At 48.7% G+C, this 13886-nt stretch overlaps 1 protein-coding gene across 1 annotated transcript in view; it reads left to right on the top strand.

Annotated features, from left to right (window-relative positions):
* Positions 1 to 13055, top strand: part of COL6A3 (collagen type VI alpha 3 chain) — a 57371-nt gene extending 44316 nt beyond the window's left edge. The window contains exons 36-46 of the mRNA XM_058028233.1: positions 4 to 497; positions 1028 to 1127; positions 1624 to 2322; positions 3395 to 3503; positions 4224 to 4504; positions 5833 to 6087; positions 7559 to 7633; positions 9097 to 9276; positions 9392 to 9445; positions 12253 to 12423; positions 12533 to 13055. Of these exons, the coding sequence (XP_057884216.1) occupies positions 4 to 497; positions 1028 to 1127; positions 1624 to 2322; positions 3395 to 3503; positions 4224 to 4504; positions 5833 to 6087; positions 7559 to 7633; positions 9097 to 9276; positions 9392 to 9445; positions 12253 to 12423; positions 12533 to 12573 (2459 nt within the window). The 3' untranslated portion in view covers positions 12574 to 13055. The remainder of the gene's footprint in view (positions 1 to 3; positions 498 to 1027; positions 1128 to 1623; positions 2323 to 3394; positions 3504 to 4223; positions 4505 to 5832; positions 6088 to 7558; positions 7634 to 9096; positions 9277 to 9391; positions 9446 to 12252; positions 12424 to 12532) is intronic.
* Positions 13056 to 13886: the final 831 nt, after the last annotated feature.

Raw genomic sequence — 13886 nt, 5'->3', positions numbered from 1 at the left:
CAGGTCCCAAGGAGTGCCCTGTCTTCCCAACCGAGCTGGCCTTTGCTATTGACACCTCCTCGGGCGTCGTGAGGGAGGTTTTCAACAGGATGAAGCAAACTGTGCTCAGAGTGGTCAACAACTTGACCATTGCTGAGAGCAACTGTCCCCGGGGGGCACGGGTGGCCCTGGTCACCTACAACAACGAGGTCACCACCGAGATCCGCTTTGCTGACGCCAGGAAGAAATCCAGCCTCCTGCAGCAGATCCAAAACTTCCAGGCAACGCTGACCACGAAGCCGCGCAGCCTGGAGACCGCCATGTCCTTTGTGGCCAGGAACACCTTCAAGCGTGCCCGCAGTGGCTTCCTGATGAGGAAGGTGGCTGTCTTCTTCAGCAACGGGGACACCAGGGCGTCCCCACAGCTCAACGATGCAGTGCTGAAGCTCTACGACGCCGGGGTTGTGCCGGTGTTCCTCACCAGCAGGCAGGATGCAGTGCTTACCAGAGCTCTGGAGGTTGGGCTCCTTCACCCTTTCTTTATTTTCTGCTCGTGCCCTCGGTCTGGTTTCATGGTGTTGGATGCCACAAGCATTTGAAGCTTGGCTTTCAAAGGCCTCTCATATGTGGAAGGCTGGCCAAAGTCATCCATCTGTTAGGAGAGAAACACTAATTTTGTAATCCCCACAGCACATGCTGGGAAATGCTAGTGAGACCACTCCTTTCCCAGGCCATGGCTCCAGTGTGGGATGAAACAGAAGGAAAAGTCTGACAGAAAGGCAAAGGGTGGGAAGGTGGGAGTACATTAGTTTTGCTGGCAGAGGGAGAGTGGACAGACAGCCGGGAAAAAGCCCTAGATAAACTCCCTGAGCACTGGTTCAAGTGGTCCCTTTTCTTGGAGTTTATGGCTCTAAACTGAAATCGGGGACACGAGGCTCCTCCAAAAGGGATCACCAAGAGCATTGCGCTGAGCAGAGAATTCCTCAGAGCTGAGAGCAGCAGAAGGCAGTGTTACTGACTCTGTGTCTTTCTGTTTCCATCTCACCAGATCAACAACACGGCGGTCGGTCACGCCATTGTTCTTCCAACCAGCGGCGGTCAGCTGAATCAAACCATTCAGAGGCTTTTGACTTGTCACATTTGTTTGGGTAAGCATCCAATTTCTCCTCTAGACAGTTCCAAATCCTTCTGGCCAGGCAGCAGTGGCTTGTAAGAAGGGAAGCCCAACTTGGGAGTCAGCCCTTCTGTTGATGGATACAAGGGATTCTTGGGTTGAGCGGAAAACATTGGCATTGTGAATGCTGTTTGCTGGGCGTACTCCACTTTGTAAAGAGAAGCTCCTTTTTTTGTCTGGTTGCCACTTTTACAGCCCAGATACTGATAGCTAAGTGCTCTAAAAATGGCCTTCTGCCACTTATGACAGAGTGCTTCAGGGATCCCCTTGGACAAAGGAATACATTAAAAAATACTGAACACATAACTGAATGTGTTGTGGGATGAAATTACTTTGGTATCCAGTAATGGGACCAGTGAATTTCCAGGGCTTGATGGTATTTCATGTGACACAGGAGATGTTTACAGTGATGAGGGAGGGCTGTGTTTGGGTCCTGCAGGTGAAACCAACCCCCTGTGTTTCTTCCCCAGATGTGTGCGACCCAGATCCCAGATGTGCTGGAACTGGCCAGAGACCTTCCTTCCGAGACAGAAGGGCAGCCCCCACTGACGTGGACACAGACATAGCCTTCATCCTGGACAGCTCCGAGTCCACCACCCCCCTGCAGTTCAGCGAGATGAAAAAATACATTTCCCACATTGTAACCAACCTGGAAATCAGCTCAGAGCCAAAAGTATCCCAGCACCATGCCAGAGTGGCCGTTCTCCAGCAAGCTCCTTACGAACACGAAATCAACTCAAGCTTCCCACCAGTGAAAACTGAGTTCTCACTAACTGATTATGCATCCAAAGAGAAGATAATTAATTACCTCCACAACCAAATGACCCAGCTGCATGGCACGAGGGCTCTGGGAAGTGCAATTGAACACACAATCGCTCATGTCTTTGAAAGCGTGCCAAGCCCTCGGGATCTAAAAGTCATCGTTCTGATGATGACTGGAAAAGTGAACAAAAGAGAACTCGAGCACCTGCAGAGGGCTGTCATCAGTGCAAAATGCAAAGGGTACTTCTTTGTTATCTTGGGCATTGGCAGGAAGGTGAATGCCAAGAACATCTACAGCCTCGCCAGCGAGCCCAACGACGTGTTCTTCAAGCTGGTTGATAAACCAGGAGAGCTCCATGAAGAGCCCTTGCTGCGTTTTGGGACACTGCTGCCATCCTTCATCAGAAGTAAGTGCAACATCCTAGCAGCCCAAGTGTCATGGAAGGGGCAACACATGGCCTCTGAAAGGTTTTTAGCAGCAGCACCCACTGAAGTTAGACTATTTTTTGTTTGGTGCAATTTGGGCTGCTCATACTTTACCTAGTTGAGTATCTCTGGGTTTTCTTCACTTTGGCCTCCCCATCCCCTTCCATGTTATCCACCAAGTAGAGTTTGCACTTCAGTGTGCTTTGCCTTGGTCTCCATGGGCTCACCTGTGGGTTCTGATCTCATCCCACCTGGCTTGCCTCTCACATAGATCCCACTGAGGCCCTTTGCAGCACTTCCTTGGAGCTGCTTCAAAACCCAGCAGATCTTTCTTCCCAACTTCACCATAAACATCATGTCCAGCAGGCCCTTGGCTGGCTCAGGCTGAAATCTGGAGTTTCTCTATGCAGATTGAAGGACCAGATGTACAGGATTCTTTGCTCAGGGATAAATAAAGCTGCTGTACTTGGGATGTGCCGACTGTGCCTCGAAAATCTACATCTCAGCTTATCTAGAGAACCCTGGCTGGACCTCCAGATCCTAAACACACCCATCCAGCAAGGATAAGAAGTAGAACTTCTTAGGAAATCTAGTTTTTAGCAAAAATTCCTGAAAACCAGATTAATGGGCTGATATACCACAGATTCAGGAATGTCTTGCACTAAATAGAAAGCAAACATCTGAAAATAAATGTTTAGGTTATCTCAGTTTGCTTTTTCCATTTACTGCTTACAGCAGTCCTGGAAATTTCTAACTCTTGATTACCTGTGTGGTTGGAAGTGTCCTGTTACAAGAAATGTGTTTATAAGTGACAGACTCAGGCAAACAGCCCTCTTGTAGTTAAGGCCCTTGTGTTTGTAGACTGCAATAACAAATCTCCCAGCCCAGGATGTTGCAGTAACTAAACATCAAACAAGAAAAGGAAATTAATTTCCTTTTTTTTGGTTTTAGTTTTTTTGTTTCTTTTTAATTAAGAAGACATAAATGTAATATGTTGGCGGTGGGTATGAACCATCCTCAGCTCCAGTATTTAATGTCTCTCTCCATCTCCAGGTGAATATGCGTTCTACCTGTCTCCAGAGATAAGGAAACAGTGTGAGTGGCTCCAGAATGGTCAGCAAGTCCAGGGTCAGCACCCCGTGCTCGTTGGGCAGAAAGCAGTGTGAGTAATGCTTTGGGGAAAAGGAAAGAAAAAGCAACTTCACTTTCAAAAATCAGGATTGTCTTTTAATTAATATAATTCTAATAGTATTTCAATTAATATTACTGGTTCCCTCAGTGCTGTGTGTCAAAAGAGCAACAGAGATATCTTATAGAGAAGGGATGATGTATAAGTTTAAATTTGGGGTAAATTCCGTATTTATATATGCTTAAAAATATGAAGGAGATATATGTTGACTTTGATTGTGTAGGTCAGAAATTCCAGAAATTACTATGAATTTGGGGCTTTCTGCTTCAAACATTATTTTCAGAGGCTGGGCTGCCCTGGGTTATCTGATACACAGAACCCAGCACAGCAGCCATGCTAATATTTTCTGAAGAGAAGTGAAAGCCTGTTATCACCCAGACACACTGGTGGCACAGAGCTGTGCTGGCTTTAGAAGGCCAAGCCCCTTGAAATCAGGCACGATGCAGATCTGTCTGAGTTCGCTTTTTTCAGAAAATCACAGAACAGTTTGGGTTGGAAGGAACCTTAAAGAACATCTTCCAACCCCTCGCCACGGGCAGGGACACCTCTACTAGGAACACATTTCACTGCTTGGATCTAAGCACTTTTCACTCACTCTGGGCAAATCTAAAGCTGACAAAGACTCTCGACCTCAGGTGGGTTCCTGCCAGTGGTTTTTACACCAACTCACCTCCATTTCCAAATTCTGCCCAGGTTTGTGGCTCCCAACGCGACTTCCAGCCGCGCCTTCCCTGCCAGCACCACGGTCAGCGCCACCATCAAGCCAGCGGCCAGTGCCCAAGCCAGAACCACTCCTGCCAGCACCACGGCCCAGGCCAGAGCCCCCGAGACCACCCCAGCCAGCTCTGTGGCCCAGGGGAACGCCACAGCCCAGGGAACAGCCAGTGCCACCACCAGCCACAGCAAAGCCAGCGGCCGGGCTGCCACCACCAACGCCACAGGCACCGCGGCCGGCGGCAGGAGGAGACACAGCGGTATGTGAGCAGCTCTTCCCGTGTGGGCAGGGCTGAACCACAGCAGGCTGTGGCTCTTCTTCCCCCTGAGAGGATTATTCCTGTGGGAAATGTCGCCCAGAGGGCAAATTTCGGTTTTAGGTATAAATCAGGAAGGCTGTGTTGGGGCATTGCCAACTTGTGTTAAGAATTGTGTGCAAAAATGGGTGCTCCTAGGCAAAACACAAGCAGGAACAATCCATCGAGCTACAGAGAGCTTCTCTCTCTAGTGACTCACTCTAGTGGCTCATTTGTTTCCATGATTTCCTTGGAGCGTTGCCCCTTGGCCAAGTTTTGCTACTGATGGTGGTTCATATAATGGCATTGTTTGAGCTCGCAGCTAATAGGAATTGTTAGTTCATCAATGGATCAGTGTGTGGAGACCTGTTTGGGAACACCAAGCCTCTTTCATGTGGGCACAGTTCATAAAAAGGGATATTTTTGCAAGGGGGTACAGGCAGATCTGCACTAGCCGAGCAAGGATCAAAAAATGTGTTCAAAAAAATGTGTCAAAAAATCAAAAAAGCACAGGGAAGCTCATCCAGTCACTGATGGCAAGTCCCCGCATAAATAAGAAGCAAAAAGCAATAAATAAAAGCAACCAGCTTTTGCAAGGCTAATGCTCTTATCAGCTTGAGGGGAAAAAACTTTTCTGGGTGTTTCTTGCCCCACCAGTGCTTCAAACAGTGTTTATAAAGGTCTCATCCAGTGATCTGCCAGAGTAGGAAAACCTTTCCATAACAACTTCTTTGACCTGTTAAGGTTATCATCCCTGCAAGTGTTCAAGACCAGGGCTTGGAGCAACCTGGTGTAGGGGAAGGTGTCCCTGCCCACGGCATGGAGGTTGGAATGAGATGGTCTTGAAGGTCTCTTCCAGCCCAAACCAGTCTGTGATTTTATGTTCACTCTTAGGCAGGCTTGGCGTGAAAATCTTCAGCAGCTCAGTGAATCCATTGCACCCTAGAGAAGGAAGGATACGACTGGGCACATTTACAGTTGTTGGGAAAGTACTGGGAATTTCAAGCTGTGAGAATCTTGGGGAAAAAAAGTCTTTGATTTGCTAGATTGCAACAGATTATTAAAGATAAATAAACCACTTGGTGAATCATCTGAGCTATGGAAAACAAAGCCTCCCCTGCAGGGGCATTTGAGACAGCCAAGTGCCAGCCTGGCTTGCACTTGCTGTGGAAAGAAGATTCTGCAGCACTGAGGCACTTCTTCCTTGAGATCTTTTCCCTCTTCACCCACTGCCTGGTGTCCCTTCTGAATCTGATTCTGATTCTGATTCTGATTCTGATTCTGCCCTGCAGCAAAGACCCACGACATCCAGATCACAGATGTCACTGAGAGCAGTGCCAGGCTGCGCTGGGCCAGCCCTGAGCCCCACGGCACCTTTGATGTCACTGTCACCTTGGCACAGGACCACTCCCTCGTGCAGAGGCAAAACCTGACCGGCACCGAGCACGTCATCCGGGGGCTCCGGAGTGGGCAGAAATACGCTGTTGTCATCACTGGCTCCCAAAAATCCCAGCACAAAGTAACCTACACAGGGTCATTCAGCACGAGTAAGTGGCTCTCAGAAACACGTGGGCATTTATTTTGTTTCATTAAGTGGGCACAAAAAGTGGGAGGGGAAAAAACAATGTAGGGATCGGGAATAAGTTGGTACTAGCAATCCCAGCGTGGCGAATGTGTTTCTTTGAAAAATGGGAGTTTGCACTTCAGTGGGGTTAAATCAGCACAGAATGTGGGATAATTAAAGGCAGTCCCAGAGCGGGTTTGTTACATGCTGGAGGGTTTGTACATCGGTGCAAAAGGTCTTGGTGGGGGCCCAGCCTGCACTATTGCAATTAATAATGAGTCAAACTGGTAAACTCAGTCCAGCCTGATTTCAAAATAAGCAAGAAAAGCTGCTTTCCTAATAGCCAGTTCCATGGCTACTGATCTGCTTCCCACACTACCCAGAAAAACCCACAAAGAGGAGATGAAAGGGAAGGTTTAGTCCCTTGGGGATCCAAACTCCATGTGTGCACATCCATCACCAAACTCACTGCCATGGCCAAAAGTTGCTAAGACACAGCCAATGTTTTTTTTAATACAGTTGGCACAGAGGTGACTTGGCTTGGTGGTGTGAAGTTTGTGCTGGTCCTGCCAGTGCCGTGTCTGGCTTCCTCTGGCACTTCCAAGACAATTCCAGTGCCCATGGAGAGCCTTTCCTTTGGCTTCAGTGGGTTTGGACCAGTCCCTCACCTTCACAAGCAATTAACATGCCCACAAAAATGTTGAGAAAAGACATCAGTGGGTAGAAGTAACATTTGCATGTGATGAATTGGAGCTCCCAATGCCCAGAGAAGCTGCTTTTCCCATGGAACAAACCTTGAATGGGAATAAATGGAGTAGGCAGTGGTGGCAAGCTGTGACCTGGACACTGAGTAGGATTGTCCCCTTTAGCCACACCCAAACCATGCACTAAAGAAAAGCAAATCCAGCACTTCCCATAGCTGCAGACCCCTCCATGGAATATTTTTCACCTGTGACAATCCTCACCATAGAGGGACGTGAGGCCTGATGGGAGGAGTGTGCTCCAAGAGACCCCTTGGGGGAACAAGAGAGTACAGATCCATCATGGATTGGCTCCATGGGGGGATGCCATTGTTGTTCTGCCATCTCCAAGGCCAGGAGACCAAAGCTAAAGTGGCTCCAGAGAGGCCACATCCAGCATCCCTGTCGATGCTGTGGGGTGAGTGGGGCCATCCAAAGCAGCCCCATGGGGCCCTGAGGATGCTCCTCTGTGGTGATCCCCGAGGATGAGCTCAAGCAGAGACACTGGGGAGGGAAGACAATCCCACCCTAGCACAGCCAGGCATTTGGGGATTGCTCCTCCCATCAGCTGCCTCCAATAAGCATTTCTCCTCTGTGTGTGCTGGGCTAAACACAGACCTGGCCCCTGTGCTGTGGCTGGGGGTTGTTTGTGACTGTCCTGAGGGTGCTGCTGCTGCTCCCTCCCCCTGAGTGCCCCTCTGCCTCTCCCCACAGAGACCCAGGCGCAGGCCCAGGTGTCCCTGGCCAACATGATGCTCAACACTGAGCCACTGGAAGGGCCTGAGAGTGGTGAGTGTGGGGGGATTGCTGGGCTGGGGGCTCTCACAGTGCCACTAACACCAAGGGATCTGAGCATGGCCCTGGTGACACCCTTGCCAGAGCCCTGCAGTGGGGTCTCTGCCTCTTTTCGTGGCTTTGGGTGACACCAAGCTGATCACACCAGTGCTGTCACACACCATCGGTGCCACAACCCCTCCTCCAAGGGCCTGGAAGGGCTCTCAGCCTTCACCCAGCAGCACAGCCACTGCAGCCACACCAACAATGGCTCTGCAATCATCGTTCCTGTGTTTTCCTTCAGACATTCTGCTTGTGCTGGGGCTCATTTTCTTCACAGAGTGGTCTGAGAGCACAGGGAAATCACAGGGAAATGCAGCCAGGAGCTGTGGAGCTGCTGTGGAGCTCTGGCTGCTGCTGGTGTTGAGTGGGATGAGCATGGATCTCAGTCATGCCTGGCTGGTGGCACCACTGGAGCTTTGTGCAGCAGAGGGGCCAAGGGCTTGTGCTGGACCAGCTCGTTTCTCCTTCCTGCATGATCCATCATCCTTCTCTTCCCGTGTCATTTGGCCCCTTTTCCCTGCCACTGCCATCCCCCTCATCCCTCCTTGTTCCCACCAGGTGACAAGCACCCCCTGCCTTTGTTTAACCCCTTGTTTAACCCCTTGTCTAACCCCCTGGCACCAGCCCTTGGCAAACCAGGTGTGTGGGCTTCTCCTGCCCCAGGGAAAAGGGATGTGCTGAGTGCTTTGCTCTGCACCTCCACACAGACCTCTCCATCTCAGCTCCATTTGCAGCAAACACCTCTGCCTGAGGATTTATGGCAGCCAGCGATCTGGGGGGGGCATTCCCCAAGGATGCTCATCCAAAGGTTTTTAACGGGATGAAGACTATCAAAAGGGCAGGGAATTGGGGATGGGTTTAGCTGAGCCTCCTCTAGTTCATGGGAGATGCCCATGTGCAAATCTTCAGAGAGATTTTGGAGTAAACCCCACACTCTGCCCTCCTTGTATGGGTAAAATAGCATGGATGGCCCAGCACAGCTAATAAAAACTCTGTGATTTGGACCTAAATTATCATTTTTGGGGCAGGAAAGGAACATATGTTTAAGTGTTCATTGAGCCTTCACATATGCCAGGTGCAACTTGCTTTTAGAGATAAACACGCTTAGGGACTAGAAGTCACTGCCAAGATGAAGAGCTTCTAAAAGAGGGTGGGGGGATTTGTGTGGGGAGTAAGGGGTTCCCACTATGCTGCTCCAAGGATCTGGGGTTTGAATCTGTGACAAAACCAAAGCAAGAAGAGGTAAACTGGAGGCTGAGGAAGGTTTGCATCCAGAAAAACACACGAGAGGGAAATGCCACCAGTCCTGAACCAGACTTTATTTTTCCTTTTCCCCCCCCTCTTTTCAATCTCTTTGCTTTTTCAGCTTTTAACCCCCTCAGGATCACTTAACCTTTGCACCTTTTGCCATGCAGATTGGCCAGACCCTTGCTTGCTGGATTTTGACATGGGCATGCAGTGCAAGGACTATCAGATTGTGTGGTTCTTTGACTCCAAACACAAGTTCTGCAGCCAGGGTTGGTATGGTGGCTGTGGAGGTAATGCCAATAGATTTGAGACCGAAGCTGAGTGCTATAACAAATGCTTAAAGCCATGTAAGTACCCCATGAGGATTCACCCTTTTGCATTTTGTCCTACTGTCAAATGATGTTTGGATCAGAGGGAAAACACCATTTAAAATCCAAACCCGTGCGCTTTTTCCTCCTCCAGCAGCAGATGAGAAAGCCATGCAGCAGCCACCCCTTGAGAAAAGATTCTCATCAGGTAACACACCCCCCCCCCCAAAAAAAAAATGAATCATCACAAACAAAGCAAACCCATTCTTCCACCCTGACCATTTCACAGCATGCATCCAAGCCTGTCCAGCCCCAGACCAAAAGTAGCACAGATTTAGTTTTCACTTGCTCCTTCACACCACCATGCCCTTCCATCTGCTTTGCATGAGCCAGTCACTTTGCATGTGTGTTGTCCCACCAGGATGTGCTGTGCTGGCACAGCCTGGGTGGCAGAGCTCCCTGGATTTCACCAGGGACCTGGGGTTGCTGAACTGGAGCCTGGCATGGTCCCAAACCTGTTTGTGTTATCTCTGTGTGACCATGAAGTGCCACCCCTCTGCTGGAATGCAGAGAATTCCCAACATTTCACTGCCTGGAACCAAAACACCTGATGGAAAGTGACTCCATGGGGCTTGGGCATTGCATGGAGACGTTTTGCTTCATCACCAAAAGAGAAAAGCCAAGCATGAGGGGGGAGCCTGTGGGAAAATGGAGATGCCCTCCTCTCCTCAAGGATTTTCTGAGGTTAAGGGGTTATGTTTGCAAACCTCTTTAAGACCTGGGAAGGGAGAAAAGGCTTGAAATCACCTGTGTTGGTTCAGCCAGGGGTTGGGATGGGAACAGAGCCCAGAAAATCCTTATCAGAGCAACCTCCCCCTCCCAGAGGTGCTTTAGGGCCCTTTGTGTAGCTGGGAGGGAAACCAAGGAGTGAAGACAGCTCTGGTACCTAGAGGCAGGGCTTTAGTCCTTGCAGTGGCATGGCAGGGTTTGAAAAGGCAAATTACAGGCCCTTCCACCTCATTTGACTTTCTTAGGTTCATTTTAGGATCCTTAAATGTATTTGGGAATTTTTGTCTCTGGCAAAGATGCGCAGGCAAGGGGGAGGCGGCCACCACCAGCCACAGAGATGCCTGGGGTGGCCAAAGGGGATTTCAAGGTGCTTTGGGGATGCAAATGGGCACCATGGCTCCTCTGGCTGTAGTCTGAGCACTTTGCTGCCAGAGGAAGCAGCTCACAGCTTCACTCCAGAGCAGGATTCCTCCTTGGGAGAGCAGAGAAGCCTCCCTGATGAGGATTTCTCTGGAGGGCAGGAGTTTCTGCTACCCCTGTCCCACAGGCCAGCCCCTTCTGATCTCTGTCACATGCTTTGATGATGTTTCCAGCAACTGTTTATGAGGCTAAAGTGGTATTTCATCAACTTGGCACTGCTCTGCCCTGGGCACAGAGTCAAGGAAAGCAGCCTTGGGTCCCTGGAGGGATGTTCAGGTCTCTGCCCGCTGCGCTCTGCTCACTTTATTCCCTTTCCATTTTCTGCAAAGCCAGAGCTGGAATCCACATGGAAAATGGACACAGGACTTCAGGGCAGCTCAGATTTTGAGGTGCTCAGGCTCTGGGTTCAGTCCTCAGCAGGTGCAACAATGAGAAATTAGTTGAGCTCCCAAACTTTAAGGCACTTTGGGTGCAAAAACGTGCACCAGACCCATTTCCCTTTGGAAGCCTTTCAAATGCTGTGATCCCCTTTAATTAAGGACTTTTTATAGATCATTTTTCATGTGTAGATGTGGAACATGAGGCATAGTTTAGTGGTGGGCTTGGCAGTGCTGGGCTCAAGGGTCTTAGAGGACTTTTCCAGCCTTAATGGTTCTATGGTTTTATTTTTTAATTGTTAAAAACTTTTTCACCATGACAAAAGTAACTCTCAAATGTAACTAAGGAGCCCAGGCATACATTTTCTCTGTGGGATGTCTTAAAACCCTGTCTCTCCCCATCTTTTCAACCTCCTACAGCTTAAAACATATTTTAACTCCCTAGTTCTTGCTCTCCATCAATTCTTGGAAAATTTTGGGGAAGATTTGTTTCATTTCAGACTGAAAGCGGGGCAAATTAGGTTATATACACAAAAGAAATCCTTCTGTTTTGATTAGTGTTTGGATTTCATTCTTGTGCAGGGTTTGGGGAAGAGTCATTCCTGTGTTCACATCTGCTAGATTTCAGTGTTTTGGAAAGTGGGGAAGAAAGGAGATGTCTTTGGAAAAAGAAAATCTGAATATAAAAAAGGCAAAGAGCTTGCCCAAGGCGTGGGGAAGCTTTAGGCTGTAGGAACCCAAAAGCAAAGCTGAACTGGAAGGTCAATACTGATTTCTGACTCCCCCTTATCTGTGGTGTTTAGGCTGTGCTGAGCAGAGGTGGCATAAGCTCCTTCTCCTTTCCTGTGTGAAGGGAGGCGTGTGACCTGATGGCAAATCAGTGGCTGATATCAGATATTTTTTAAATTTTATTTTTTAAAAATTATTTAAAAAATAATGTGGCGATTTCGTTTTGCCACAATCCAAGCGCTCTGTTGTTTTGTCCCCCGCTCACCCAGCCAGGGATGCAAGATGCAGTGTGGTGCACCCAGGAGCATCTTCACGTGGAAAATTTCTCTTTTAAGTGAAGTCAGTCATTCTGGTGGTGCCAGTACTTCTTGCCTTGCAGCCCAGCCAGTCCTCTCCCAGTTCTGAGACTGCCAGCTGATTTCCTACAGATCCAAAGGATTTGCAGACAACCACTGCCATGCATCACTCCTCCTTCATCACTCCTGGATGCATGGCAGCAGCACAGGAGACAAACAAACTGGTGACCTCCAGGGAAAGAGGTTCTCTTTGCAAAGAAGGAGATGGGATTTAGTCATCTAAATCAGGAGACTGCGCACTCTGAGCTGCGGATGCCCTTTCCCAGCCTGCAGACACACTGAGAAAAGGCAGTGCTCCACCCAGGAGTGCCACTGACCCCTGTTGCTCCTGGTTTTCCCCACAGTGATGGATGTCTGCCGGCTGCAGAAGGACGAGGGCACCTGCAGGAACTTTGTGCTCAAGTGGTACTACGACCCCGAGACCAAGAGCTGCGCCCGCTTCTGGTACGGCGGCTGCGGCGGCAACGACAACAGGTTCAACACGCAGAAAGAATGTGAAAAACTCTGCACCCCTGGTAAGAGAGCCAGCCACATCCCTGGCATCCCCCCTCTGCTGCTCCTGGCTGTTTATCTTCCTTTAAAATCTTGCATCAAAACCTTATTTGTTCCTTCTTCCCCCTCCAGGAGCCATCAACCCCGGCGCGGTGACGGCGATGGGGACATAGAGCCAGGGGCCGGCCAACACTTACCTCTGAGACAGCATCACCTTTGCCACCTTGCCCCTATAGAAGCTAAGGGTATAGACAACCTTGCACTGTAATATTTCATGCTTTTAACTCCCAGGCAAACCCCGAGGAGAGGGTTTTGCTGCATGACCTATCAATATGGTGCTAAACTGTTTGTGGACTGAGTGCTACACGTGCCCGGGTTATATTGTATAGCTTCAACATTGCCAAATATTTACCCAAGTGCAGATTGTTATTGTCTCTCAACATGTCTTCTAAATTAGCCTTTTTTCCCCCCAATTCTGGCTGTCTGCCTATACAAGGCATCACAAAAATGAGTCAAAAAAAATCAAATCATAATAATTTCACTGCAACTTGTTACCTGCTTGCTTTTATCCTTCTCATAACTGAGTGTAACTTTACAGGGGAAGCCTTTTTGTAAGAGAGTGGCTGATTCTGATAAAAAATTGGTTCCATTTCCACTCTTCCTCTTTTTTTTTTTTTCTCCTTTTGCTGGATTCAGTCTCAGACTACATCTCTTGTATGCATTTGTACCACATGTGGCCAACCGAACTAGCAAGGAAAAGGAAGCAAAGTTTCCAAATGCAAATGCACTGCTGGGACCAAGGCCTCAGTTAACAAATCTTTAAATTGTGGTGTAGGATGCCTCTGGCATTCTTCTGATGTTGTATGTTTTATAAAATACAAAGCAAAGCAGTCTGGGGAGGGGGAGCAGTGGAAGGGAGGGGGGGGTTTATTTTTATTGTGGATTCTGTGTCAGGAAGTCTATACAAAGAACTTTTAAATAAAGTCTAATGGAGGTTTTGAGAAACTTGTGGGTTTGTCTTTGTTAAAGCCAGTGTGGGCATCAATGGAATAATTTTCCAGGGTCTGGAAAGCAATTATTTGGGCGGGGGGGAAATCCCACTGTTCCTCAAAGGGAGGATAAATGTAGTAAGGGTATTCAGGGGGACAGCACTGAGAGGCTGCTGGCAACCTGGAGATTTCCAGCGTGGAAAAAAGGTGGAAACAGAGATGTCTTGGTTGTCAAATCTCCATCCTGAAGGAATTTAAACTGAGCTGGACATGGCCTTTAGCAACTTGGCCTCAGCCAGCCCTGGGTGTCCCTGTGTATTATTATTATTATTATTATTATTATGTGTATTATGGCACAATGACCATAAGTATTTTCATCTGTCTCCTTCGCTTTCCACAGCCATGAGTTTTACCCTTCCTCTCCTTCTCTGAGCTCACCCAAGGAAGATAAAATTCCCAGAAACAATGCACATTTCCCTGCCCCTCCAAAAATCCCC

Source organism: Melospiza georgiana, chromosome 7 (assembly GCF_028018845.1).
Source record: "Melospiza georgiana isolate bMelGeo1 chromosome 7, bMelGeo1.pri, whole genome shotgun sequence".
Taxonomy (NCBI): domain Eukaryota; kingdom Metazoa; phylum Chordata; class Aves; order Passeriformes; family Passerellidae; genus Melospiza; species Melospiza georgiana.
This window is presented reverse-complemented; position numbering and strand designations above follow the sequence as displayed.